This window comes from Erinaceus europaeus, chromosome X (assembly GCF_950295315.1).
Source record: "Erinaceus europaeus chromosome X, mEriEur2.1, whole genome shotgun sequence".
Taxonomy (NCBI): domain Eukaryota; kingdom Metazoa; phylum Chordata; class Mammalia; order Eulipotyphla; family Erinaceidae; genus Erinaceus; species Erinaceus europaeus.
This window is the reverse complement of record NC_080185.1, coordinates 118,671,935-118,699,235: the sequence shown is the minus strand read 5'-3', so window position 1 is coordinate 118,699,235 and position 27,301 is coordinate 118,671,935. Positions and strand designations below refer to the sequence as shown.

At 40.2% G+C, this 27,301-nt stretch overlaps 1 protein-coding gene across 1 annotated transcript in view; it reads left to right on the top strand.

The window, feature by feature from the left end:
* The window catches only part of PPEF1 (protein phosphatase with EF-hand domain 1), a 25,680-nt gene extending 11,240 nt beyond the window's left edge, over positions 1 to 14,440 (top strand). The window contains exons 3-8 of the mRNA XM_060182685.1: positions 3,441 to 3,626; positions 5,198 to 5,340; positions 7,466 to 7,572; positions 11,381 to 11,544; positions 12,527 to 12,611; positions 13,807 to 14,440. Of these exons, the coding sequence (XP_060038668.1) occupies positions 3,441 to 3,626; positions 5,198 to 5,340; positions 7,466 to 7,572; positions 11,381 to 11,544; positions 12,527 to 12,611; positions 13,807 to 14,012 (891 nt within the window). The 3' untranslated portion in view covers positions 14,013 to 14,440. The remainder of the gene's footprint in view (positions 1 to 3,440; positions 3,627 to 5,197; positions 5,341 to 7,465; positions 7,573 to 11,380; positions 11,545 to 12,526; positions 12,612 to 13,806) is intronic.
* Positions 14,441 to 27,301: the final 12,861 nt, after the last annotated feature.

Here is a 27,301-nt window from a genome sequence, read left to right as displayed (position 1 = left end):
ATTTAAATTCAGTTTTCACTGCTAAGAGGATTAACTCTTCCCCAGTAGAGTGAGAGGAAGTGCACTTAATGGGGAAGTTTCAATGTCAGTAGCTCTTTCAAAGATAATTTCAATTCTGCTTGAAGGGTGACCCTTCCTTAAAGTTAATCTTTTGGTCAAGATACATTTTGGAGTGACAGATTTTTTCTTCCTGAATATCTAATTTCAGAATTCAAAACTGAGCCCATACCTATAAAATATAACTCCCTGTGTTCCATGTTTGCTTCTTCACTGTACTAAAGATGTCAGATCACATCCCCTAAACATTAATTAATGATTTAAGTACAAATATGACTCAGTTTAAATTTTGATATTTTTCTTATGAGTATCAATACAACAAATGGGTTTGTAGAGTAAGACTGCCAATGTTAGCAGAGGAGAAAGGAAAATCCTAGCCTAAATGTTCTTTGAGTGTTTTTATTTATTTATTTATTTATTTACTTTGCTTGCTTTTGTGACTGTCATTGTCATTTCCCCTGGGGCTTCTCTGCTCCAGACCAAGTTTTTCAGATAGAAAGGGACAAAAACAGGGAGAAAGGAAAAAGCACAACTTCCCTCAGTGCAGTGGGGGTCGTTGGAACCTGGGTCACTTGCATGAAGGAACAGGCAGGCACCCTTTTGAGCAGCAAAGCAGGCACCCTAATGGATGTTTTTCCTTCTCGCTTCAGTAAATCATCAAAAACTCTGCCAGTGACTAGTATGTGCCTAGTGCAGAGTGGTTCTTATTCTGACCAGGTTCGTGCCCTAACAGTTCTATTGTTTTGGTGTGTGTGTGTGTGTGTGTGTGTGTGTGTGTGTGTTTTGTTTTCTTTTAAAGCATTATTTAATGAGACAGGAGAGAAAGAAAGCAGGCCAGAGCACCACCTCTGGCCTTATACAGTGTGTGTGTGTGTGTGTGTGTGTGTGTGTGTGTGTGTGTGTGTGTGTGTGTGTGTAGGGTGATCTTGGGGCCTCAAGTTTGCAGAGCATGTACTCTGTCCACTAAGCCACCCCCACAACCACCACCTCTGTTCAGTTCTGTTTTCTCTTCCTGTCTCTTCCCACTCATATTTCTAGCTCTCCTTCAATAGCAACCCTATAAAGGGGCATATGGCCAGGCTTAGTAGAACAATCATATCTGGTCCACTCCTTAAGACCTGATTTAGATCTATTAGCATAACTGCACAATTTAAAATGTATGCTTCCATCTAACTTTGAAAGCACATGTATAAAACAGACTCATGGGGCGGGGCAGGGGGCAGTAGTATAGCGGGTTAAGCGCACATGGCATGAGGTGCATAGGACCGGTCTAAGGATCCCAGTTGGAGCCTCCAGCCTCCCACTTGCAGGGGGTTGCTTCACGGGGTGGTGAAGCAGGTCTTCAGGTGTCTCTCTTTCTCTTCCCCTCTCTGTCTTCCCCTCTCTTGATTTTTCTCTGTCCTATCCAACAACATCAACAGCTATAACAAGAACAACAAAAATGGGAAAAATGGCCTCCAGGAGCAGTGGGTTTGTAGTGCACGCACCGAGTCCCAGTGATAACCCTGGAGGCAAAAAAAAAAAAAAAAAAAAAAAAAGACTCATAGTCTGCTAGAACTTTGAGATATTTTACAAGTGTTTGAGAGGAGAGAACATTCTCTCCTACCCTGATTCTTTTTGGGCTAGTTGAGCAATATAGTTATCATCAGACCAAGCAGTAAGAGGACAGGACAAATTTAATTGCATACATATGGAAATCTACATAGGTGTGATTCCGAAGACAATGGGCCAAAAGTAGGAGTTATATCCTGAGCTCAGGAATGTAATGAGGGCCTGGGATGTCAAATAGAGAGGAGGGGGCTCATATGATGAGAAGAGAGGGAGTCGTGTGATGAAGACCAGATGCTTTGTAATGGAATGTTTACCCTGCCATCTAGATAGACTTCTTCAATAGAAAAGTTATTTCTGGTAAAAACACTAATTCTGGGTAATACTTTTGATTTTCATTCTTTTTTTAAAAAAAGATTATTTGTTTATTAATGAGAAAGCTAGGAGGAGAGAGAAAGAAACCAGTCATCACTCTGATACATGTGCAGCCAGGGATTGAACTCAGAACCTCATTGAGAGTCCAGTGCTTTATCCACTGTGCCATCTCCTGGATCACCTGATTTTCATTCTTCCAGTTAGTTAAGTGAGTGGGAACTATTTGTCCTGAGCTAGTAGGCTCTGATGACCTCAGCTTATGATAATCTGCATGCCAAAATGACAGATATTTTGGGGAAGTCTACCTGAACATCTTGGGAAGACCGACCCTTCGTAAGTCATTTGGCCCAAATTTCTCATTTTAAAATTATAGAAAATAAGACTGGGGCCAGGTGGTCCTCACCCAGCAGAGTACGTGTCACCATGTGCAAGGATCTGGGTTCAGGCCCCCAGTCTCCACCCACAAGGGGAAAACTTCATAACCAATGGAGCAGTGCTGCCAATGTCTCTTTATCTTTGCCCCACTCTCTATCAAGAATTAAAAAAAGAAAAAGGAAGAAAGAAGGGAAGAAAGAAGGAAAATGAGACCCAGAGAGTTTTCTCAAGGTTGCACAGCTTTAGTGACAAAACTAGTTTTTCTCAGTACCATTTAAGACCTTGTGTAAGAAGTTTAAATAAGGAAATATTATACATATATCAGAGCTGCAAAAAGAAGCCTCCAATTTTCTGTAAGGAATATTCTTAGAAACTTGGGTCTTCTATCCTGGACATCATCTAGCCTCCATTTGCCTCTTTCAGTCCTGAGAAGAAATATTATGCTAATAAAATACTTGGGATTTAATAGGACACATTGTGGAACTAGTGTCACTGGCTAAATGTAGTGCTGAAACAGAAAATGTACTTAAGGAGACAAAAAGTGAAGATGATGCTATAAGAGGTATTCTTGAATGAGCAGTTATCTATGCTTGTGCTGAGAAAAAGTGAAGGTTATTTCAGACTGTGTGCTCAACCGGGCAAAAATCAGTCAGAGCTACAGCTGAGTGACCTACCCGTCTCTTTGAACATTTAACAACATCTAACTTATATTCATTGTGGGGAGCTTCCTTCTTTAGCCATGTAATGAAGTTATTTGAAGAAAAAAGAACTTTTGTAGATTCACCAATTATAAAACAACTGTGATAGAGTTTTTAAAAACAAAACAAAAGACAGGGGTGCTCAGTATTGCTATTGACTATTATTGCTGAATTAGTTATGAAACATGTGCAGAAAAAGTCTGTGGTTGGTGGAGACATTAAAATTATTCCACAAAATATTTGTAGAGATGAGACAGCTTTGAAAGAGGAATGAGAAGTAGTTAAGCTCTGGGATGACTTGGGTTCATATTTCTGGCCAATGAGTTGGAATCTAGACAGATAACTAACTCTTGTAAGTAATAACCTAATATGTTTCGTTGATCTAAGGTTATCAACCTTCTGTGGAGTGATCCCAGGGGCAGAAAGGGTTGTTACCCAAACACCAGCAGAGGAGGAGGCTGCTATTTTGGGCCAGATGTTACCAACAAGATCCTTAACAAACACCACCTGAAGTTTCTCATTCGGTCTCATGAATGTAAGCCTGATGGATATGAAATCTGCCATGATGGAAAGGTGAGCACACACACACACACACACACACACACACACACACACACACACACACACACATACACACACACACTCTTTCTTCAGAAGATGCATTTGACCTTGAGGTTCACCATGAGAAGATAACTTCCCAAGTACCAAAACAGAAGACCCCCCCCCCACTTTGGTAAACAGAAACAGAAGGTTGTAAGCTTCACACAGGTTATTTGAAGGGGCTTCACTGTAAACTCATGAACCCCAGGAAATATTTGGTTTATTTCTCCAATTGCCCCTAATCCCAGAGAGAAATTCTAATACATAGCACTAAACACACACAGAGAAAGGCTTGGCTTTTTACTAATTTCAAGGCAACTTCTCCAGTATAGTGGGCTTGAGAATGCACTTACCCTCACAAAGCTGGAAGGCAGCAGGATTTGCTCTCTGCTAACTTATGTACTTTCCTTGTGTAGGGCAGAGCCACAAAATGTAGTTTTTCTTTCACTCACTGGACAGGTGATCTCTCATAAGTTTCTTGTTGAGGTCAGTTTCACAGAAGCCACAACATTGGAGTGTGTTGTGCTCCTTCAGTGGTGTCTTGATCAAGCTCGAAGAGATGAGGGCTGGGGAGTTGGTTTTCTCATTCCAAATCATCCCAGGATGCAAACAGCAATAAGTAAAAAGGAAAACCAAATTGCCTGACATTTCCTTCTATTTCAACACTTGAACTTCTTTTGGTTTATTTTAGGTTCATAGTAGCATTGTAAGCAAAGGGTAAGGCAAGTATTATTTAGGGGTCTTTGTAAGAAGAAATGGAGAGAAAATAGCAGTGGCTTATCTGAAGTGATGTATCTATTAAGGCAGAACTTGACCTAAGCCAAGTTTTCTGCCAGGGACAGCATGTTGTCCGTCCTCCGTCCCCCCCCCACCGCCGCCGCATACACACACGCACACGCACACACACACCCTCTACTCAAATAAAAGCACTCAAAGAAGATCCATTTCCTATTTCCTCCGCTAACATTGGCACAGTCTTACTCTACAAATAGATATGGTGGAACTAATTTACTGTATTGATGTTTATAGGAAAAAATAACAAAAGGCTGGTTTCTTCCCAAAGGAGTAGGTATGGTCCCTCATTCTAGCCACTGTTTTTCTGCACTAAGACTATAAGTGTTGTGGGGGAGGGGGAGTCTCTGCTAAATCAATTTCAAGCAAAAAGAAAAAGGCTCTGATACTGGGCAAGTTTTATTTTGAATGCTCAAATACCACAGGGAAAGAAAATAAAGAGTTTACCCCCTTGTAAAATTAGAATTTGTAAAACTGATCCCAAAAGAGGACCCTAAACATACGGAACTGCAATTGTACAAAGCACTGTGAAGCCATGCTCTCTGGGTATCTGATTGTTAAGTGACTATAAGTTAGTCCTCTAGGGAACAGTGATTAAAGAGCCTTGTTTTTCTCTAATGGAATCATGAGAAATCTCATCAGATTTGGACTATGTTTGGGTTTTGCTTTTGAAGAACTGAGCTGTTTCTGATTTTACTGAATGACCATTTGAGAACTAACTCTAAAAGAACCTGGTCTTTTTCCTTAATTAGGTCATTACTGTGTTCTCTGCTTCTAATTACTACGAAGAAGGCAGCAATCGAGGAGCTTATATCAGACTGAGTTCTGGTATGGCCCCTCGGTTTTTTCAGTATCAAGTGACTAAATCAACATGTGCAACACCTCTTTACCAAAGGTGTGTATACTTGAAGAAGAATTCTGAGGGTTTGTCCTAGTAACTAATTAGATCCAGACCAGAAGGGTCTGAAAACAACACTGGAATGACAGCAGTTGCCTACTGGTGACATATTAATATAAACAAAATGGAGAGTTTCTGACACAAAGTGATGCATATGTTCATATTTGAAACCAAGTAGAACAATTTTCAAGGGCCCAAGAGGTAGCTCAGCAGGTAGTGTTGATGACTTGCCATGCTGTGGCATTGGTTTAAACCTTGGCACCACATGGGAAGTGTCATAGCACCAGGTTAAGTTCCAGTGTTATGCTATCTCTTCCCCTCTCTGTTTGTCTCTCTGTATGAAAAACCATCCAGGAACAATAAAATTGTGCACATGCAAAATCACAGTTGTCTACACACACACATTCTGAAAACAGCACATCAGTTACTCTGAGCATATCCCCATTACTCTTAGACATTATTAGTCTTCTTGACTATTGTCAAGCTGATGGGTGAAAAATGATGTATATCATTGTTTTAATTAGCCTTTCTAGACAGCTGAACTTGCTGTCCTATGTTTTTGACATTGCATTTCTCTTCTTTGAACTTCCTACTTACATTATTTCTCCACTTTAATTGGAATGTCATTTTCTGATCATTTTAGGAGGATTTTTCTTTCATACGAGGGACAGAGAGCTTTTATGGGCATGTGTCATATATGTATTTTTTCTTTTTAAAAAAATATTTATTCCCTTTTTGTGTTGCCCTTGTTGATTTTTTATTGTTGTAGTTAGTGATATTGTCATTGTTAGATAGGACAGAGAGAAATGGAGAGAGGAGGGGAAGACAGAGATGGGGAGAGAAAGATAGACACCTGCAGACCTGCATCACCACTTGTGAAGCGACTCCCCTGCAGGTGGGGAGCCAGGGGCTCAAACTGGGATCCTTATGACAGTTTTGTGCTTTGCGCCATGTGCACTTAACCTGCTGTGCTACTGCCCAACTCCCATGTGTCATATATTTTATGGGAGTCTTGATTTTGCTTTAGTTCTATGAAGTCTCATTTACTTTTACTTTCATAACAGTTGTTATGTCTATATTTTATTGGAAAAAGTTTCTATACCACGTGTATAAATATATAGATTTTATACATATATTCATACATATAGATTAGTCTCAAAGGGAGCAAGCAGTGGCATGCCCAGTTAAGTGCATGTAGATTAGTCTCAGATTTATTTAATGGTATTATTGAAATGTATTTTATGGTCCGGGAGGTGGCGCAGTGGAAATGTATTTTATGTGCTATGAAGTTTATCAATTTAAGGCTTACAGTTTAATGTTATTTAGTATATTACATATCAAGAAGATCTGACTCATGACTACTTCGTTCCTCCTTTATTTTGAGTTAATTTTTGTAACAATGGGCAATGGCACACCCAGTTGAGTGCTTACTTTATCATGTGCAAGGACCCATGATCAAGCCCTTAGTCCCCACCAGCAGGGGGGAAGCTTCATGAGCAGTGAAGTAGTAGTACAGGTCTACCTATCTCTCTCCCCCACCCTATCTTCCCCTTCCTTCTATATCCCCAGCACCACCATAAGTGAGAGCTGATCAATGCTCTGGCACCTCTCTCTCTCATTAAATAAACAAATACTTTAAAACGCACATCAGTAATAATCAGCTTAAAATGTCACAAAACATGTTCATACATATATATATATATACACATGTATTCACCACCTAGTAGCATGTTGTATATAGTTAGACAGTTCATTTAAAGTGAAAACTGGTAAGTGGTAACAATACATTAAAATGAAATGGAACAGAATGATTTATAAAACTTTTATCCACGGTAGTGTAGCAGGTTAAGCGCAAGTGGCGCAAAGCACAAGGACCAGCGTAAAGATCCCTGGCTCCCCACCTGCAGGGGGAGTCGCTTCACAAGCGGTGAAGCAGGTCTGCAGGTGTCTGTCTTTCTCTCCCCCTCTCTGTCTTCCCCTCCTCTCTCCATTTCTTTCTGTCCTATTCAACAATGATGACAACAATAACAACAACAAAACAACAAGGGCAACAAAGGGAATAAATAAATAAATATAAAAAATATTAAAAACAACTTATCTAATATCTGTTTTCTTAATGCAGGGTAAATATTATTGAAAGTAGTGCCATCAGGATATTAAAAGAGAGAGTAATTTCACGGAAAACTGACCTTGTTCGTGCATTCCATCTCCAAGACCGTAATAAATCAGGTAAAAAAAATATATATGTAAGGATTACCATTTCTTAGGTTATCATGTTATATACATATCAGTTTTCATTTCCTTTACTTAAGATGGCTTGTAATGAATGATGGAGATAGCAGTAACATATAGTCCATTGTGTTTGGAAAAAGACGTATTCCTTCTTTTCATTAAGTTTCTTTCAAGTTCAGACAAACACCCTCACTCCCACCCTAAATTAGACTTCTATTCTGGTAGTATGTCAGACTAAACACTTTGATAGTCTCTCCTATTAAAAAAAAAAAAACCAGCTGCATTTGGGGAACGGAATATAGCTTACCTAATAGAGTGTACACTTCCCCATGCTGGAAGACTCAGGTTTGGGGCCAGGTGGTAATGCACCTGGTTGAGCACACATATTACAATGTGCAAGGACCCGGGTTCAAGCCCCCAGCCCCCACCTGCAGGGGGAAAGCTTTGCAAGTGGTGAAACAGTGCTGCAGGTGTGTCTCTGTCTCTCTCCCTCTCTAGCACCCTCTTGATTTCTGGCTATCTCTATCCAATAAATAAAAATAATTAAAAAATAAAAATAAAAGACTCAGGTTCAAGCCCTCCCAGCACTACCACATGGGAGCATCTGTTTGAAGAAAGTTTCACAAGTAGTGGAATAGTGCTGTGATCTCTTTTGTCCTTGTCTGTCTGTCTCTGTCTCTGTCTCTCTCACTGTCTCCCACCCTGCTAAAAAAGAAGTCTACCAAGAACAGTGGAATTGTTCAGGCATGGAGCCCAACAGCAAGCCTGGTGGCAATAAAATAAAATAAAATAAAATAAAATAAAATAAAATAAAATAAAATAAACAGCTACATTCTAGAAGATACAGAATATTAATGTATTTATCAGCATCAAAATAAAGTAGATCTTCAGTTGCCTCTCCTCTTGAAAGGTGATTTGAAGTGTGAGAACATGGAGCAGTAGTTCAGCACAAAAACAAACAAAAATCTGCATTCTCCTATAAGCAGGTGCTAACAGGGTATAGCAATCAATACTGAGACTAAACCATATGCTAGTAGAAAGATGGATAAGCTGTATCTGAGACTCCCACATTAAGCCTTGTCCTTCCCAGTAGCTAGAATGGACCTAGGTCCTAGGTCTGGGAAGCAAATGAAAAGCTGGCTTCATGGAAAACATTCTAAATTTTAGCCACTATATCCAGAGATTAAGGCCAACCACTGTGAGGTCTCAACCAGAGATCACCAAACAAATAAGAAGTGCTACCATGACATTGTTATTAGAATTATTAAATAAAAAGTAACTAATCAGTTGGACTGGGATATAGTTCACACTGCAGGGCACATGCATCATCATGTGCAAGGCCCCAGGTTTGAGTCCTGTTACCACATGGAATCAGGACAAGAGAAGCTAGACCACTGACTGGAGTGCCAGTACAACTGTCCTTGTGCTGTATTACCACTGTCTCCCCCCTAGAAACAAGAAGTAAAACACACCACAACCATTTCTTCTGCTATGTCTTAGAGCATTTTTCCTGTACTGTCTACTGACAGAGCCAAAAATTATTCTACCAATTAACAGAGGAAAAATATTTTTGTGGTTCAGCTTCCATATCACAAAAACAGGACAAGCAAGCATAGATTTAGAGTTGAATGGAAATAAACCGATGCTGGTATATTCAGCAATTAACTTGTAGAGCTTGAAAAATCTTAAAATATAACATTCACAATAGATAATTAAGGAAGAGATTCAATAGTTGGTAGATAAGATTTTGAAAATAATAGAGAAGTTTTAGAAAGACTGAAACAAACTGGTAGGTTTTACTGTGTTCAGTGACTGAAGTTATCATGCTAGAAATTATTCCCAAGGCCAAAGAACCCTCTGGTGGGAATGTAAATAAGTACACTGTAAATGTAAATCATGTACACTGCTGGTGGGAATGTAAATCAGTCCAACCCCTCTAGAAAGCAGTCTGGAGAACTCTATGAAGGGTAGAAATGACTCTACCCTATGACCCTGCAATTTCTCTTCTGGGGATATATCCTAAGGAACCAAACACACCCACCCAAAAAGATGTGTGTATACCTCTGTGCATTGCATCATAACTGTAATAACCAAACACAAAGCAGAACTTGGACTGGGCTTGGTGTTTTGCACCAAAGTAAGGGACTCTGGGTGGGGGTGGGATCCTCAGGTCCTGATGCAAGATGGTAGAGGAGGATCTAGGCTGGGGGTGAGAATGTTTTGCAGAAAACTGAGAAATTTTACACATGTACCAACAACACTTTCTATAAACTATTAATCCCCCCAATAACAAAAAAAAAGCAATTCTCCCCAAATTGAGCTATAGGTTCAGTGCATCTTTAAAGGAGCATGTTCAGAAATGTTCTTAGTCTACAGTAATAGCTCCAAACATGACAATGACATGTCCACAACAGTAAAATAGGTATAGGAATTGTAAATGGTCATGCTGTGGAATACTATATGTCGATGAAAATGAATTACTTGTAATTAAATGAAACAACATGGCTGAACTGCAGAAGCCTAGTGTTGGGCAAAAGAAGCCGTACACAAGCCCCACAAACAAGGACTTTATGATTCTGTTTCTATAGAGATCAAAAAGGCAAAGAGATAGCTATAATGTTCAAAATCAAGACAGTGGTCCTTTGGGGGGGAAGTGGGAGGTGGTCATAAGGGATCCTTTTACATACTGGAATGCTGTTTCTTAATCTGGTCACACAAAAGTTTTTACGTTGTAATTCAGTGAACTCTGGATTTGATTTGTAAACTTCCCCCTATGTGTTAAATGCCAATAAAAAAAGATTTATGTTCTTAGCAGGTATGCATGGGGAAGTAGTGTTGTGGAAGTATAAAGGAAAAGCAGTTGGGTTATATATATCAGAAATTTTAGTAATCTGCATACACTCTGGTCCAGCAATTCTACTTCTAGCAGTGATTTGAAGGAAATAATGGAATACTTTCCTAGACATTGAAACAGTGGTGTAGATCTATATTAACATGAATGTCCATGATTTGTTGGGTAAAAATAAATATATTTCTTATGTGGGAGTAGCCATATGTAATACATGTATGTAAAGCAAAAGTTTAGTTTCATCATATAAAATACAGTATATAACCAATATACATTTGGTCTTAATATTTATGTTTATATGCATGGAAAAAGCACTATAAGCAGCAGTACTGTTTTCTGCTTATTCAAAGAAGTATATCTTAGATAATCCAAAATATTTTTTGAAAAAACTGGTATAATATTAGGGGATAAAAGATATTACTTAGGAAAACAGGAGATGAATTAGATACCAGGGTGTTGTTAAATAGTTATATTTATTTATTTTAATGAGAGCAGTGCAGAGAAAGAGAGAGACCAAAGCACTACTCAGCTCTTGCTTATGGTGGTGCTGGGGACTGAACCTGGGACTTCGGAGCTTCAGGGATGAAAGTCTTTTGCATAAATATTATGCTGTCTCCCCAGCACAATATCAAGGTGTTAAAATGAAAATCTGTTATTCTTTTGTGCTTTCAAATCTGTTATAAACATCTTACTTAATCAGAAAATAGAAAAATAATCTCTAGTACCCACTTCTGATTGCTTCCATAGAACAGTAATGGTGGGATCTAATCTGTGAAAAAGCAAAAACTTTATTTCTACCTTGGAGCCTTGGGGCCTAGTAGGAATAATCATAATGGAGTGTAGGAGCCACAGGCACCCAGATTTCAAAATCCTTGTCTGCTCACTGGCTCTGCCAATGAAGTTGTATTTCTTAATCAAATTACCAATCAATGATAAGGACTTTGTTGTTGTTGGTAGGTAAACTTTCTATGAGCCAGTGGGCTTTTTCCATGGAGAACATTTTGGGTTTAAATTTGCCATGGAGAATCCTGAGTATGCATCTGGTGAAAACTGACCGCAATGGTGATGTCGAATACATGTCCACCTTCCAGGATATTCACATTCCGAAACCCATAAAGGAGGCAAGTGAAATAGAGCCCCAATTAAAACCTGGCTGGTGTGAAACACCCTTTTGACAATCTATAAGAGTAACTTAGTCCTTTGAAAAGTTGGGAGTCGTTCATCTTATGAATGAGAGAGTCAGTCTTAGAAAATGCCTAAGTGGGGTCTCCTAGGCATATTGTGATCTGTTCAGGATGAGAAAAAAAAAAGTTTCTCTCAAGTATGTGATTCTTCTATTAAACTGTAAATGTATAGACTTCTGGACATGGTATCTTATATCTTAAAGATTTAAAAATTATGGAATCCTTTATTTAATGGGAATATCCCAAATAAGTTGTCAGATACCTCAGTACTCATCAGCAACAAGTTATACCAGGCTGAACATTAGGAGTTATATATATTGATTTGATGGTAGCTAGGACTAGTGTAATTACTTGTGGAGGAGACAAAAAAAATTAAGAAGAGAGAAAAGGAAAGTATAAATGCAGGGAGAAGGCTGCAGTACCCAAAAGAAAGAGGCTTTGGGCTTCCCCTAAGAGACAGTTGACCTTGGTGACTACACTCATAGACTTTGACTTGAAACCACTGGGATTTAGCTTCTATTTACCAGCTATGGGAACCTTCAGCGAGTTAGTTTACTTCTCTGTTTTCTAGTCTGTAAAATGGACACACTAGATGTTTTGTTCCTTGAGGCAGGGGCTGAGGACTCACTGAATCAATCCATAGAAAGCACTCAGTGCAGAGCCTGGCACACACGTGTTCCTAGGAAGTATTGTCTGTCCTCAGCCACTGCGCCCTGGCTCATTTTTATCCTTGCCCCTGCACTGTCTTTCATCTGGTACCAGAGGGCCGGACCTTCAAGAAAAGGTCTGCCTTCTTAAATTCCTGTCTGAGTCATGTACTTTCAGTTGCTGCTGCTGATTTAGGTTTCTTCTGTTTACCATGTCATTACTGTAGTTATTAATTCTGTCTGTTTTAACATTTTGAAATTTTTTCTTTTAGGTTAAATCTACCTTGATTGAAACTCTGTATAGATATCGATCTGACCTACAAATCATCTTTAACGTCATTGACTCTGATGAGTCAGGTAAATGAACTTTGATTAGCTCAGTGACAGTAGAAATCTGGTCAGTTTCTTTAAAATCACAGCTCTGCTTTCATTTATCAAATTCTTTATCCAAACTTGATTTTGCAGGGGGGTGGGAATGAAGAAGTCATGTTTAATATTACCACTGTTCCACTATTTTAGTTTGGCCACAAACCATGCCTTCAAGACCATAGAATCCTATATAGGGCTGTGTATATGTTAGTCAAACAGGAATAGCTTTTTTTTTTTTTTGCCTCAGGGTTATTGCTGGGGCTCAGTGCCTTGTTGTTATTGCTGTTTGGTTGTTGGATAGGACAGAGAGAAATCGAGAGAGGAGGGCAAGACAGAGAGGGCAACAGAAAGATAGGCACCTGCAGATCTGCTTCACTGCTTGTGAAGTGACCTCCCTGCAGGTGGGGATCCAGGGGCTTGAACCAGGATCCTTACTTTGGTCTGTGCACCTTGTGCCTTGTGCGCTTAACCCAGTGTGCTACCCACGGAATAGCTTCTTTTATAAATCATCAACACAGATGAAAAGGTAGTTTAATATTGATTTAAATATCATCATAATTACTCTGGGAAATAATTATTCCTAAAGTTGTGACTCTGTTTTGGAGATGGAGAGCAATGGCAGCTCATTTTCTGTTTAACTTTGATGTATAATTACTTGTTTTCAAGCATTTAAAATCATCAGAAAATTCAAAAAACAATAAAAAATAATAAAAACACAAAGTTTTGCCTGTAGAATATAGCAGAGCCATTGTTTGTGATGTTCATGTTGAACCTCAGGGTGTCTTCTCCCTCTGCTTTGATGCTGCTCTCCTGTATGTCCACCCTTAGATTGTAGAACTTGTCATTTCTATACCTCATATAGTACCATAGCCTATAGACTCCCCCCATTTACTTATTCCAGGAATACTTTGAGGATCATTTGGTAATTGGAAATGACATATTGTTTCTTTTTTATTTATTTTATTTTATTTAAGAAAGGATAAATTTGTTTGGCTTTGTATGTTAACTCTCTTTTCAGTGACATATTGTTTCTTACATGTACTATCTTATTTCCTCCATTGTCTCCATGGTTAGGGGTGCTAGTGAGTTTAGAATTGGGATGGCTCAATCAGTACAACTTTGCTACCCTTCCCTGAGGTGATTCTTAAATGATCACTTATGGCTTTCTCCTCTGTTCTTTCAGGCATGATCTCCATGGATGAATTTCATGCCATGTGGAAACTTTTTGGTAATCATTACAGAGTCCATATTGATGACTTTCAAATTGATGGTCTCGCCGAGAGAATGGACTTAAACAAAGATGGGTGCATCGACTTCAATGAGTTTTTAAAGGCATTCTATGTGGTGCATAAATTTGACAAGGCAATGTCGGATACCAGGCTTAATTGATAAGAATTAGGACTTTTCTTACTTATTAGCTGCTGCACCCAGATGATGCACACCATCTTCTAGGACTCTTGGAACTCATAGTCAACGAGTCAATGATAGAGAAAAGCAGACCACAACCACACTATAGGAAGATGCACAGTGTGGCCATTAAGCATTCCTACTAAGTTGTTACTGGAAGGACTAGGTTAAATGTCAACTATAAAATTCAACTCCAATATTAGAATACCTGCCTACCAATTAGCAGGTAGAAGAAATTGGGCTTAAATGTAGTGTTAAACTCTTGAATTCAACCTAACCAGAGACAAGAACATCTTGGAAACATCAAAAGAAACCTATAGAACACCAAGGAATAAATGTAGCATCTTTAAGAGGCTGAGGGGTGGGAGATGAAAATCCCATTAATGGAATAAAATCTTCCCATCTTTAAACTGTGATCTTCATTTTAGAGATATCATGAATTAGTACTTCCCAATTATGGGGGAACCACTCGTCAGGAATGTGGGCCACATCAGACTCATGAGGGAAACTGTGGGAGGGTATTTTTCTTTAAAGATTTTTTTTAACTTTTATTTATTATTGGACAGAGATAGAGAAATTAAGAGGGGTGGGGGAGATAAAGAGGGAGAGATAAAAAGAAACACTTGCAGCCCTGATTTACCACTCCTGAAGCTTTTCCCCCTGCAAATGGGACTAGGGGCTTGAACCCTCATCCTTGTGTGCTATAATGTGTGTTCTTAACCAGGGGCACCATCACCTGGCCCTGGGAATGTATTGTTTGAAAAAGCATTTATTTTTCTTGCCTATGGGAGATGTAAAGTGAATGAATATAGCTTCAGATTGAACCCTGCAATTAATGTGGCTTGACACATTCATTGGTATGATGGGGCCCTGGTTATTTACACATCATGCAAACATTATGCAATTTCGTCTGCTACTCTGATTGCATATCAAGCATAATAAGAGACTTCTGTTTGAAGGTGAGTACATTTTATTTTTTCTTAAGCTTGAGAATGTCAAGATCTATCATTATTCCAGATAAAATGCATATACTTGTTTCTATATACACCAAAATAATGGATCAAATATAACAAATATCTGGCTTAAATGTACAACTGAACTGGCAAGAAAGAGAAACCCTTTGGACCTAGACTGAAAAGAACATGATTAAAGTCAGTGCAGTATTAATGTTGAACCAGATAGAATTTAAGGCACAGAATGTCATTAAGAATAAAATAGGAAAATATCATTACTGAATGATAAAAGAAGTCACCAGGATAGAATAATTCTAAATATATGCATTAATAACATAGTTTAAATTTTTATAATGTAAGGGCTGGGGAGATAAATAGTGGTTATGCACAAAGACTTTCATGTTTGAAGCTCCAAAGTCCCAGGTTGAATCCCTAGCATCACCATAAGCCAAGAAAAAAAGTAATAAGAAAATTATAATGTAAAAATAGGCATAAATGGGAGTCCGGTGGTAGCACAACAGGTTAAGTGCACGTGGCACGAAGCACAAGGACTAGCACAAGGATCCCGGTTTGAGCCCCCGGCTCCCCACCTGCAGGGGAGTCGCTTCACAGGCAGTGAAGCAGGTCTGCAGGTGTCTCTCTTTCTCTCCCCCTCTCTGTCTTCCCCTCCTCTCTCCATTTCTCTCTGTCCTATCCAACAACAATGACAACACTAATAATAACTACAATAATCAAATAACAAGGGCAACAAAAGGGAATAAATAAATATTTTTTGAAAATAAACATAAATATCAGAGGAACATGGTAGAAGGAGAATTTTAATATACATCTATCAGTAACTGATCATGCAAATAAAAATTAGTATGCAGAAGATTGGCCAGTCCAGTCCACCTTAGTCATGTATGCTTGTTTGTGTGTGTGTGTGTGTGTGTAATCTGCAGTTGATTTTAGACACTGCACATTATTTTCAAGAACACATAAGGCATTTATAGAAATTGGTCTTGTATTAGAGCATAAAACTTAATGTAAATGCCAATCATTAACAAAGATCCTCTATTCTCTGACTATAATGCAGTTAAATTAGAAACAAGATAACTATATTGATGAGTAAAAGAAAACATATCCGCATTTCTGCAAGAAATTCTATAGTTTATGAGGATATTATGAATAGTATTATGCCAATAATTACTATTTAAAAATAGGTTGAAACAGGTCAAGGATGTAGCTCAGAGCACATGCCGATGGGAGGCCCCAGGGGTCTGTCCCAGGAATACCCCCCAGTAAAATAGATGAATGGGCTGTTTCTTGAGGGAAAATATAATTTCACTAAAAGCTAATTCAGGAATAAATCAGACAGGAAGGGAGTCGAGTGGTAGCGCAGTGGCTTAAGTGCAGGTGGCACAAAGCGCAAGGACTGGCATAAAGATCCCGGTTCAAGCCCCCGGCTCCCCACCTGCAGGAGGGTCACTTCACAGGTGGTGAAGCAGGTCTGCAGGTGTCTGTCTCCCCCTCTCTGTCTTCCCATCCTCTCTCCATTTCTCTCTATCCTATCCAACAACAACGTCAATAACAACAGCAACAGCTACAACAATAAAATAACAAGGGAATAAATATATATTTAAAAAAGCAGAAATATCTCAACTGGTTGAGTACAGGACTTGCATACTTGAGAGCTTAGTTCAGTCCCTGATGCCACATGTACTGGAGTGGTACTCTGGTCTCTCTCCCTCTCTCTCTCTCTCTCTCTCTGAATGAATGAATGAAAAATCGGTTTAGGAGTGGTAAAATAGTGCATGTGGGAGGCCATAGTTTATATAAGAAAATAAGAGGAGGGTCTGATGAGTCAACATTAAAGAAAGTGACAGTATTCTTTTTTTTACCAGAGTACTATTCAGCTCTGGCTAATGGTGGTGCAGGAGATTGAACCCGAGACTTTGGAGCCTCAGGCATGGGAATCTCTTTGCATAACCATTATGCCATCTACCCCTGCCCAGTTCTTCTTCTAGCGTTTGCCCTTCTTCCGTAGCCAATCAACAGGTCAGGTTGAAAGCTGTCAGGAGCTGCTTGTTGCTGGCTTTGAAAGTGACTGGGATCCATGTGGATTCAGTCGGCTAGGAAGGATCGTCAGTTTCCCCAATGAATGGGTACTCACGGGATGCACCACGAGAAGGTCGATCCAATGCATCCCAGTGATGGCTTTGCAGTGTCCATTTGTAGTAGCTATTGTGTAGCTCCCACACATAGTTGCTGAGCTGTGTGTGTGTAGACACGTGCACATATACTGACTTCTGCAGGATTATTCTGTCCTTGCGGGATGCTAGCTTGTATTTATTGGGTTTTTTAAAACCAGAACACTTACCAGTGGGGTGGGGGATTGAACCTAGGACTTTGGAGCCTCAGGCATGAGAGTCACTTTGCATAACCATTATGCTATCTCCCTCACCCTGAGTTTACAGTTTTACAGATTCTATTTAACTATCACATATGCATAAAACCACCTTTCCTACTAGTTACCTCTATCTAGAAAAACAAAAATAAACTAAAAAGAAAGCAGAAACTAAAATGAAAATTAAACTCTGTGAAACTTTTGTGTGACACAGTTGTGTTTAACAGCAGTAATTTTGTAAATTGTGAAGTGTCTCACTTTTAATTTACATTTCTTAATTGCAAAGTGAGATTAAGTATCTCTTTACTAGTCTTCAGGCCAGTTAATTCTTCATATGTCAAATTTTCCTTTCTAAGCTTTGCTCATTTTTTTGTTTTTTTTTTTAAATATTTATTTATTTATTCCCTTTTGTTGCCTTTGTTGTTTTATTGTTGGTGATATTGATGTAGTCGTTGTTGGATAGGACAGAGAGAAATGGAGAGAGGAGGGGAAGACAGAGAGAGGGAGAGAAAGATAGACACCTGCAGACCTGCTTTACCGCCTGTGAAGCGACGCCCCTGCAGGTGGGGAGCCTGGGGCTCGAACCGGGATCCTTATACCGGTCGTTGCACTTTGCGCCACATGTGCTTAACCCGCTGTGTTACCGCCCGACTCCCGGCTTTGCTAATTTTTTAAATAACTTTTTTTCCTGCTTTCATGCTTGAGGCTCTGAGGACCTAGACTCAATCCCTAGCATTACCATAAACCAAAACCAAGCTTCTCCAGTAAAAAAAAAAAAAAAAAAAAAAAGTTTCAAGTTACATTTTGGTTTTCTGTTATTGTTCTACCTTACTGGCTTTAATTTGCTTTCTCTTGTTTCACAGAGCTTAATTTTCATTTCTAGTCTTTAGTCATTTTAGATGCATTTCTTATATAATCTCTGGTTTTCTCTCTGTATTTGGAGTATGCGGGGATAATGTAGTATATGCAGCCTCTCAACTAGATTGGGTTGTTCACTCATGAGTTTTGTTAATTTTCTATGTGGACTCATCATTTTGACCTCTGATAATGCTCCCAATAATATTTGGGATGTGGGAGTATCTCTTTAGAGAAGTTTGTTTGCTTCTGTCTTGCGCCTCAGGAGTATAATTGCTTGAGGAGTAATTCTTCCGTTACTTTTTAACCAGGACTTTCTGAGCTATGTGGGTAGAGTGAAAGCACTGTGAATTTGTGGTTCTGAATTCTCGGTGAGCTTTTCTTTTTTATCCCACCCAAAGCCCTATGTCCTGTGGTCTCTCTTGTTCTTAAATCCTTTCATAAACAGAATAGTCCTTTGAGGGCTTTGGCTTTATGCAGAGTCTTCGTTCCAATTCCTTATCTCTCAAAGCCCAAAGCCTGGTGGGAATGAACGCGGGACCCCCAGGTTCTGGAGACAAATATCCCACATTAGCTCAAGCACTCACCCCTCAGTTTTTTCACTTCCTTCCTTGTTTCTGGCACCCAGGGGTTTGCTTTTACGATTTGTTAGCATAGCTGTGTATTTGAAATAATTATGTTACATTTTACTCAGTCTTTCTAGGTGATTATTGTGAAAGGGCTTTCAGGTTATCTGAGTTCACCAAATTGCTAGAAGCTGATAAATAGACTTTGTTTCTACTGCTGTTTGTATAATGACCTTTTGTATCATGTTTACCTGGACAATGGCTGAATGTTCACAATACACCATAGTTCTTGAATTAAGTGACATGGGCCTTTTCTTGGGTCTCCATTTTAAAACTTTGTTAGAATTTAGTTCTGAGTAATTTTAATTAATTAATTATTATTTTTTAAATTATTATTATTATTATTTTTGCAAGAGCACCACACAGGTCTGGTTTATGGTGGTGTAGGGGATTAAATCTGGAATTTCAGGGGCTCAAGCATGAAAACCTTTCACATAGCCATTATACTATCTCTCTCACCATGTAATTTTCCCCTTTGAAGTTTTTTTTTAATAATATAAATGGGATCATGTCATACCCTTTTTACATATGGGCACATTTTACCTTTTCCCTTTTTTTTTTTTTCCCTCAACACAATCATGGTCTACATTATCTTCTCATGTAGGAAGCCATGTTGATCTGCCTACCATATGACCTTCCATACTTAACTCTGCATCATATAAACATATAAGACTTCTCATCTAGTCCTCATATATGCATATTTTCACCTGCACATAATACATAACCAGGGTGGTTTTATTGTTGTATGCAGTATAAAAATGGGATTATATTATACAGGTTTTTTTTGCACTCTGCTTTTCTTTTTTTTTTTTTTGCAGAAAATACATGAGTATTTTATTTGTGGGGGTGGGGTGAAAAGAATGATGTATTCTTCCTTTCATTTTTTAATATTTTTTTAAACATTTATTTTATTTATTTATTCCCTTTTTGTTGCCCTTGTTGTTTTGTTGTTGTAGTTATTATTATTGTTGTCGTCGTTGGATAGGACAGAGAGAAATGGAGACAGGAGGGGAAGACAGAGAGGAGGAGAGAAAGATAGACACCTGCAGACCTGTTTCACCACCTGTGAAGCGACTCCCCTGCAGGTGGGAAGCCGGGGTTCGAACCGGGATCCTTATGCCGGTCCTTGTGCTTTGCGCCATCTGCGCTTAACCTGCTGCGCTACAGCCTGACTCCCTTCCTTTCATTTTCTTAAAAATTTTTATTAGTGGTTTAATAATGATTAACAAGATTGTAAGATAACAGGGTTATAATGTCATACTCACTCTGCTTTTCTTGAGAGCTTGCTTGGAGGTTCTAGCAAAGGAGCGCAGCTACTCCTGTACATACCTCAACTGAAGACCGAGCCATCTCTATTGGGGAAGGCCTTCCAGAAGCACACAGCTTCGGGAGGGACACACACAGAGCAATGAGGGAGGAAGGGGACACCCGCCTAGCCAGCCAGATCAGCGGAATCAACCCTGGCGATCAGTGGGGTGACAGATGGCGTAGCCAGATCACCCTCACATCCTCACTCTGCTGTTCTTAACCAACCATACCTGGCTGAAATTCCTGCAAGCTATAATGACTTTCGCTCTTTTTTTGTTTTTGTTTTTGTTTGAGTGCACAGATTATTAGTGTGCTGATTGAACATTTCCACAGTGAACACACTCATGTAAACAGAGTGTTTCACCAAGTTCAAGAAACAGAATATTGCCAGGGACCCAGGACATCCTCACCTCCTGCTTACCTATCCCATTCTGTGTGCTATGCCCAGGGATTGCCACCATCCTGACTTGTAGCAGTTTTTACGAGCGTGTTTTGTGCTTTATAGAAATGGAACCATTCAGCAGCCCTCTTTTGTGTACCGTATTTATGGCATTCATAACATTGTTCATGTAGTTGTCATTTGTTCATTTTGGTTGCTGTGCATTATTCAACTATATTGACTATACCAGGACCTATCTGTTCTACAGATGATAGGATATGAGGTTGAGGTTACTATGGACAGTGTTCATTAACTTTTTCTCTTAAATGGCTACAGAATATTCAGTACTATGGAGGACCATTCTTTATTCAGTCATGTTTAATGGGTGTTTACTTTGTTTCTAGGCAAAACTGAAAAAAATAATAATGAAACAAATGGTCTTGTATGGTGTGCTAAAGTGCCCCAGCTAGTGGGATAGGCTACCAGAATTTGCCTTGTCGGTTAACATAGATATTATCTCCTAAAAATTAAGAGCCCCCAAGTCCATGGCAATGCCATTTCCATCAGTGATGCATCTACCAGCATTAGATGTTATAGTTCTATGTTTTTTATTCTGATAGGTATAAAATGATATCTAGTGCTTTAACTTATATTCCCCATCTCCTAGAGAATTTGAGCATCTTTTCATGTGTTTGGATGTGTTCTTCTGTGGACTGTATATGCATAGCTTTTGCTCACTTTTCCTTTAGAACTATCCTTTTTAACTTTTTCTTTTTTTATTTTAAATAGTAAATACATCCATATTTGCCTTTTAAACTTCTGGAATTCCAAAAGGTCTTTCTATTCTCTCTAGGTGATACATTTACTCTCTTGGATTTCATTGTGAGGTTTTAATTTGTTTTGCATTTAAATCTTTATCCAGGAGTTTGTTTTCATTTATTGTGATAGTGTTTATTTGTGTACATTTTCATATTGGATACATTGTCATGCCAGCTGCCTTTATTGGCTAGTCTAGGGTTTCCCCCCAAATTGAACAACTACGCTTGTGACATGCTAATTTTTCTTTTTCTTTTCTTTTCTTTTTTTTTTTTTTTCCTCCTCCAGGGTTATTGCTGGGCTCGGTGCCTGCACCATGAATCCACCGCTCCTGGAGGCCATTTTTTTCCCCCTTTTGTTGCCCTTGTTGTAGCTTCATTGTGGTTATTATTATTGCCCTTGTTGACGCAATTCGTTGTTGGATAGGACAGAGAGAAATGGAGAGAGGAGGGGAAGACAGAGGGGGGAGAGAAAGATAGACACCTGCAGACCTGCTTCACCGCCTGTGAAGCGACTCCCCTGCAGGTGGGGAGCCAGGGGCTCGAACCGGGATCCTTATGCCGGTCCCTGCACTTTGCGCCACATGCGCTTAACCCACTGCGCCACCGCCCGACCCCCTCTTTTTTTTTTTTCCCCAGGGCTATCACTGGGGTTCAGTGCCTGCACTATGAATCCACTGTTCCTGGTGGCCATTTTTTCCCATTTTTGTTGTTGCTGTTGTTGCTATTGTTGAGTAGGACAGAGAGAAACTGAGAGAGAAGGGGAAGATAGAGAGGGGAAGAGAAAGATACCTATAGACCTGCTCCACCAGTTGTGAAGCCAACCCCCCCCCCCCTGCGGGTGGGGAGCCAAGGGCTCGAACCAGGTTCTTTCACCAGTCCTTGCACTTTATACTATGTGTGCTTAACTCGGTGCGCCACCACCTGCCCCCCCCCTTTTTTTTCCAGAGCACTGCTCATCTCTGGCTTATGGTGGTATGGGGGATTGAACCTGGGACTTTGTTGACACAGGCATGAGAATCTCTTTGCATAATAACCATTATGCTATCTACCCACCCCTGCGACATGCTAATTTTTCAAATATACCAGTACTTAAATCTCTATTTTCTAGATACATCCATTTATGTTAAACTAATATTGTGATTTTATAGAACTTTCTCATATCTCATATCTCATATCTCCACTACCCAGTTTGTAGTTTTCTTAGTAATTACAGTTATTTCTTTATTTGAATTGAAGGTGATTTTATAAAAGGTGTCTGTTAAGATTTTAATTGAAATTGAGGGCCCTTCAAGTGGCACAGTGAACAAAATACTGAACTTGGAAGCATAAGGTCTCTAATTCGATCCCTTGCATCTCATGTGCCAGAGTGATGCTCTGGTTCTTTATTCATATCTCTCTCTCTCTCTCCCTCCCTCCTTCCCTACCTACCTACCTCTCTCCTTCCCTCTCTCCCTCTCCCTCTCTCTCTCTCTCTCTCTCGTTGATAAATACATAAAATATTTTAGTAAACTGAATAAGATCTATATATCACACTTGGGAAGTTTTTTTCATATTAAGTATTCCTGTTTAAGAACAATTATAGGGGTTCAGGCAGTAGTATAGCGGGTTAAGCGCAGGTGGCGTGAAGTGCAAGGACCTACAAGGATCCCGGTTCGAGCCCCTGGCTCCCCACCTGCGGGGGTTGCTTCACAGACCTGCGGTGACGTAGGTCTGCAGGTGTCTCTTTTTCTCTCCCCTTCTCTGTCTTCCCCCCTCTCTCCATTTCTCTCTGTCCTATCCAACAATGATGACATCAATAACGACAACAATAATAACTACAGCAACAATAAAAAAGGGCAACAAAAGGAGAAAGAGAGAAAAAAAGAAAAAGAAAGAAAACTATAACTTTCTGTTCATAAATTGTTTTCTGTCTTTTAATAGAGTATAAACAGTTTCCTTTTATGGATCTTACATCTCTCATATTAAACTTCATCCTAAATACTTTGCAGTTTTTTTTTCCATTAATATAAATGAAAAAGCTATACCTCTTTGCATTTCTAGGTACTAGTTGTTGGAGTTTTTAAAAAAAGGAAAGTATTTATTGTTCTAATGTATCTGGTATGGTATGCAGCTTCCTTATCAAATGTTACTAATTCTGAAAGTTTTTAACAGAGTCTCTTGGGGGTCTTGAGGTAGACAATTATAGTATCTGTAAGCAAAGCTAATTTATATCTGTTCCTTTAGAATTTCCAGATAGAACGAACAAAAATACAGAACACCCAGTTCAATATGAACTTCAGATAAACAATGAATACTTTTTTTTAAGGATCAGCATGTCCTAAATATTTCATGGGACATATATATCCTGAAAATTATGTTCATTTTTCATTTGAACTTCAAATTTAGATGGGCATTTTGTATTTTATCTGGAAACCCAATTTATTTCCCAGCGATTATATCTGCTGTCTTATTGTCTTTATATGCTGAATTTGCTGAAGCCTCTCAGATAGTGATTCTCACCCTGGACTTCACCTAGCATCAGTCTTAGCCTCTCCAGGCTGACTTTTTTTTGTAGACACAGACAGAGATAGATAGAAAGATACCAAAGCTTTCTTCAGTGCTGTGGTGGCCAGGCTTAAACCTGGGTCATGCCCATGACAAAGCAAATGCATTATACAAGTGAGCTATCTTGCCAGCACTAGGAAGTTCCTTTTAAAATGCTGGTGCAGAGATTGAATCAGTGTGTATTTTTATAAGCTTCCCAGATAATTCTGATGGGCATTTGGTTGAGACAGACTGCCCTAAAACATTGTGAAATGTAAGTGGGGTTATCTGGTGTCTCCATCTCTTTCTTGATTTTCATTAAATCTTTTTTTAGTGTTTGGCATTTAAAGCAATACCTGTCCTTTCTTTGAAATAAATAACCTTAGCCCTGTTTACAGAGTTCCATTCCATTTTACTTAAAACTTGTATTAGAAAGGAAGGACTGCTTTTAGCATCTATTAATATGTTCATGTGGCTTCCCTCTTTATTGTAGATTTCTTTCTGTTGAAGCCCTTGCTAATTCTTTTGTTCTGTACCAGAGTCAGTTTGCTAGAATGCCATTTATTTATTTTTCTTTATTGCTATCCTGATTATTGCTGGGGCTTAGTGCCAACACTGGGAATCCGCCGCTCCCATTGGCCTTTCCGCCCCACCTCCCTGCCTAATTTTTATTAGGGCAGAGAGAAATTGAGAGAACAGGGAGACAGAGAGAGGGAGAGAAAGATAGACACCTACAGACCTGCTTCTCCGCTTGCAAAGCAGCCCCCTGCAGGTGAACCAGGTGCACCACCGCCAGGCCCCACTAGAATGTTGTTTCGAATTTGCATTTATAAATGAAATTGAGGTTGAGAAGGTGTTAATGTTGTTGGAATTACCTCTGTCTGATTCTGCAATTTAAGTTCTGCAGCTTCATGAAAGAAACCGGCTCACTTTTGCCTACTAGCTGAGATAGTTAGCTCCTTGCTGCAAAGAATGTGGTCCCTGTATGTTAGAAATGCAGTTTTGGGTGGGGAAGATAGCATAATGGTTATGCAAGCAGACTCTCATGCCTGAGGCTCTGAGGTCCCATGTTCAATTCCTAGCAACACCATTCTTCTTCTAGCGTTTGCCCTTCTTCCGTAGGCAGTCAACAGCGTCAGGTTGAGCCTGATGTAAAGCTTCGAGACCTCCTTTGAATCTGGAGAGGTGGCAGTCGTTGACTATGTGGGTCATAGTCTGTCTGTAGCCCCAGGGGCAGTTTGGGTCTTCTCTGGCTCCCCAGCGATGGAACATAGCGGCGCAGCGGCCATGGCCTGTTCGATAGCGATTGAGGAGGGCCCAATCATAACGTGCTAGGTCAAAGCTGGGTTGACGCTTGCAGGGGTCTGTGATGAGGTGTTTGTTCTTTACCTCAGCTGACTGCCAACTCTGTTTCCAAGAGACTGGAACAGAGAAGTTCAGTGTAGGCATAGGGGACCAGATTGTGTGACGAGACGTCAAGCGTTGGACAGGGTGGGCGAAGATATCCGCGTAGATTGGCAGGTCCAGTCGAGCGAAGACGTAGGAAATGAACTTAGATGTTGCCGCATCCCGACGAATATCTGGCGGGGCGATGTTGCTAAGAACTGGCAGCCATGGAACCGGGGTGGAACGGATGGTTCCAGAAATTATCCTCATGGAGGAATATAATTTGGAATCGACCAAGTGGACATGGGGCTACGGAACCATATTGGGGCATAGTATTCTGCAGTGGAATAGCATAATGCCAGAGATGATGATCGTAGTGTGGAAGCGCTCGCGCCCCATGAGGAGCTGGCCAGTCTTGCAATGATGTGATTCCTCACGCCCACCTTTGCTGCAGTTTTTATGAGATGTTTGTGAAATGACAGAGTGCGATCGAGAGTAACGCCAAGATAAACTGGCTGGGCTTCATGCTGGATTCTCGTATCGCCAAGCTGCACATTAAGCTCACGCGAGGCCGAGGCATGGTGTAGATGGAAAACAGATGATACCGTTTTTGCAGTGCTAGGGATTAGTTGCCATTTTTTACAGTAATCAGATATCAGAGACATGTCTTTCGTGAGTGTTTCCTCAAGGATGTCGAACTTTGATGCCTGAGTTGCACAGCAGATGTCATCGGCGTAGATGAACTTCCTTGAAGAAGTTTCTGGGAGGTCATTGATGTAAATATTAAATAGCATAGGAGCCAGAACAGAGCCCTGGGGGAGGCCACTTGAGACAAGTCTCCATCTGCTAGACTTGTCACCCAGATGCACCCGGAATCTTCTGTTTTGGAGAAGAAATGATATAGTGTTGGCCACCCATGGAGGCAGGCATCTTGAGATCTTGACCAGGAGACCACGGTGCCAGACCGTGTCATAGGCTGCTGTGAGATCAACAAAGACAGCACCCGTCTTTAAATTCTTCTGGAATCCATTTTCAATGTAAGTTGAGAGGGCCAGGGCTTGTTCGCAGGTAGATCTTCCTGGGCGGAAACCAGCTTGGGCGGGTGATAGGAATTTCTCTGTAAGATGAGAAATACGTGACAGAAGCAGCCTCTCAAGGAGTTTGTAACACACGGAGAGGAGAGAAATTGGTCTATAGCTGGCGGCCATTGTTGGGTCTTTCTTTGGTTTCAAAACCACTATAATCTTCGCACGACACCAAACTTTGAGCATAGACTCAGATTCCAAGATGTGGGACAGGAATGAAGCGAGCCACTTCTTTGCCGCGGGACCCAGGTTAAGAATGAGTTCTGGGGTGATGTTATCATAGCCAGCAGCTGTTCCCGGTTTAACCCTCTTCAAAGCGTCTTCCAGTTCAGACAGTGTAAAGGGAGAGAGTTTTGGAGATGGACAAGATAACCGGAAGTGGGATGACCACTCCTGGGAAATTTCTCTTTTCCAGACTGGGTCGATCTTAGCACGTCCAACTTGAGTTAGGTGACTGGCCACTGAGTTTGGAGATACGCGAGGGGGGAGGATGGGAGACGGGAGGGGGTTGGCTACCGGCACCCAGTCTGTGAAGAAGCTTCCAGGCCTTCCTACTTGAGTGGGTGAAGTTCAGACTTTCCGTGAGTTGTTGCCAGCGGGCTTGGCATGCTGCATCCAGGGAGGCAATGAGATGGTCAGCCACATCTGGGTCGCCCGACTCATCATACTGCTTTAGTAGTTGCTCACATTCAGCATCAAGACAAGGTGTATAGTTAGCACGTCTCCCACGAGGAATGGCTTGGGAAGCTGCTTTGAAGATGGCTTGGCGGAAGCGCCTGTAGGAATCTTCAGAGGGGATAGAGTTAATTGGAATTGCAGGAATAGATTTGTTGGTAAGATCACTGAACAGACGCCAGTTTGCTTTCCGAAAGTTCCATCTTAGTTTCTCCGAGCACAGAATCAGTGGGAGCTGGAGACCAATGTGGATGATAGCTGGGCGGTGATGACTGTG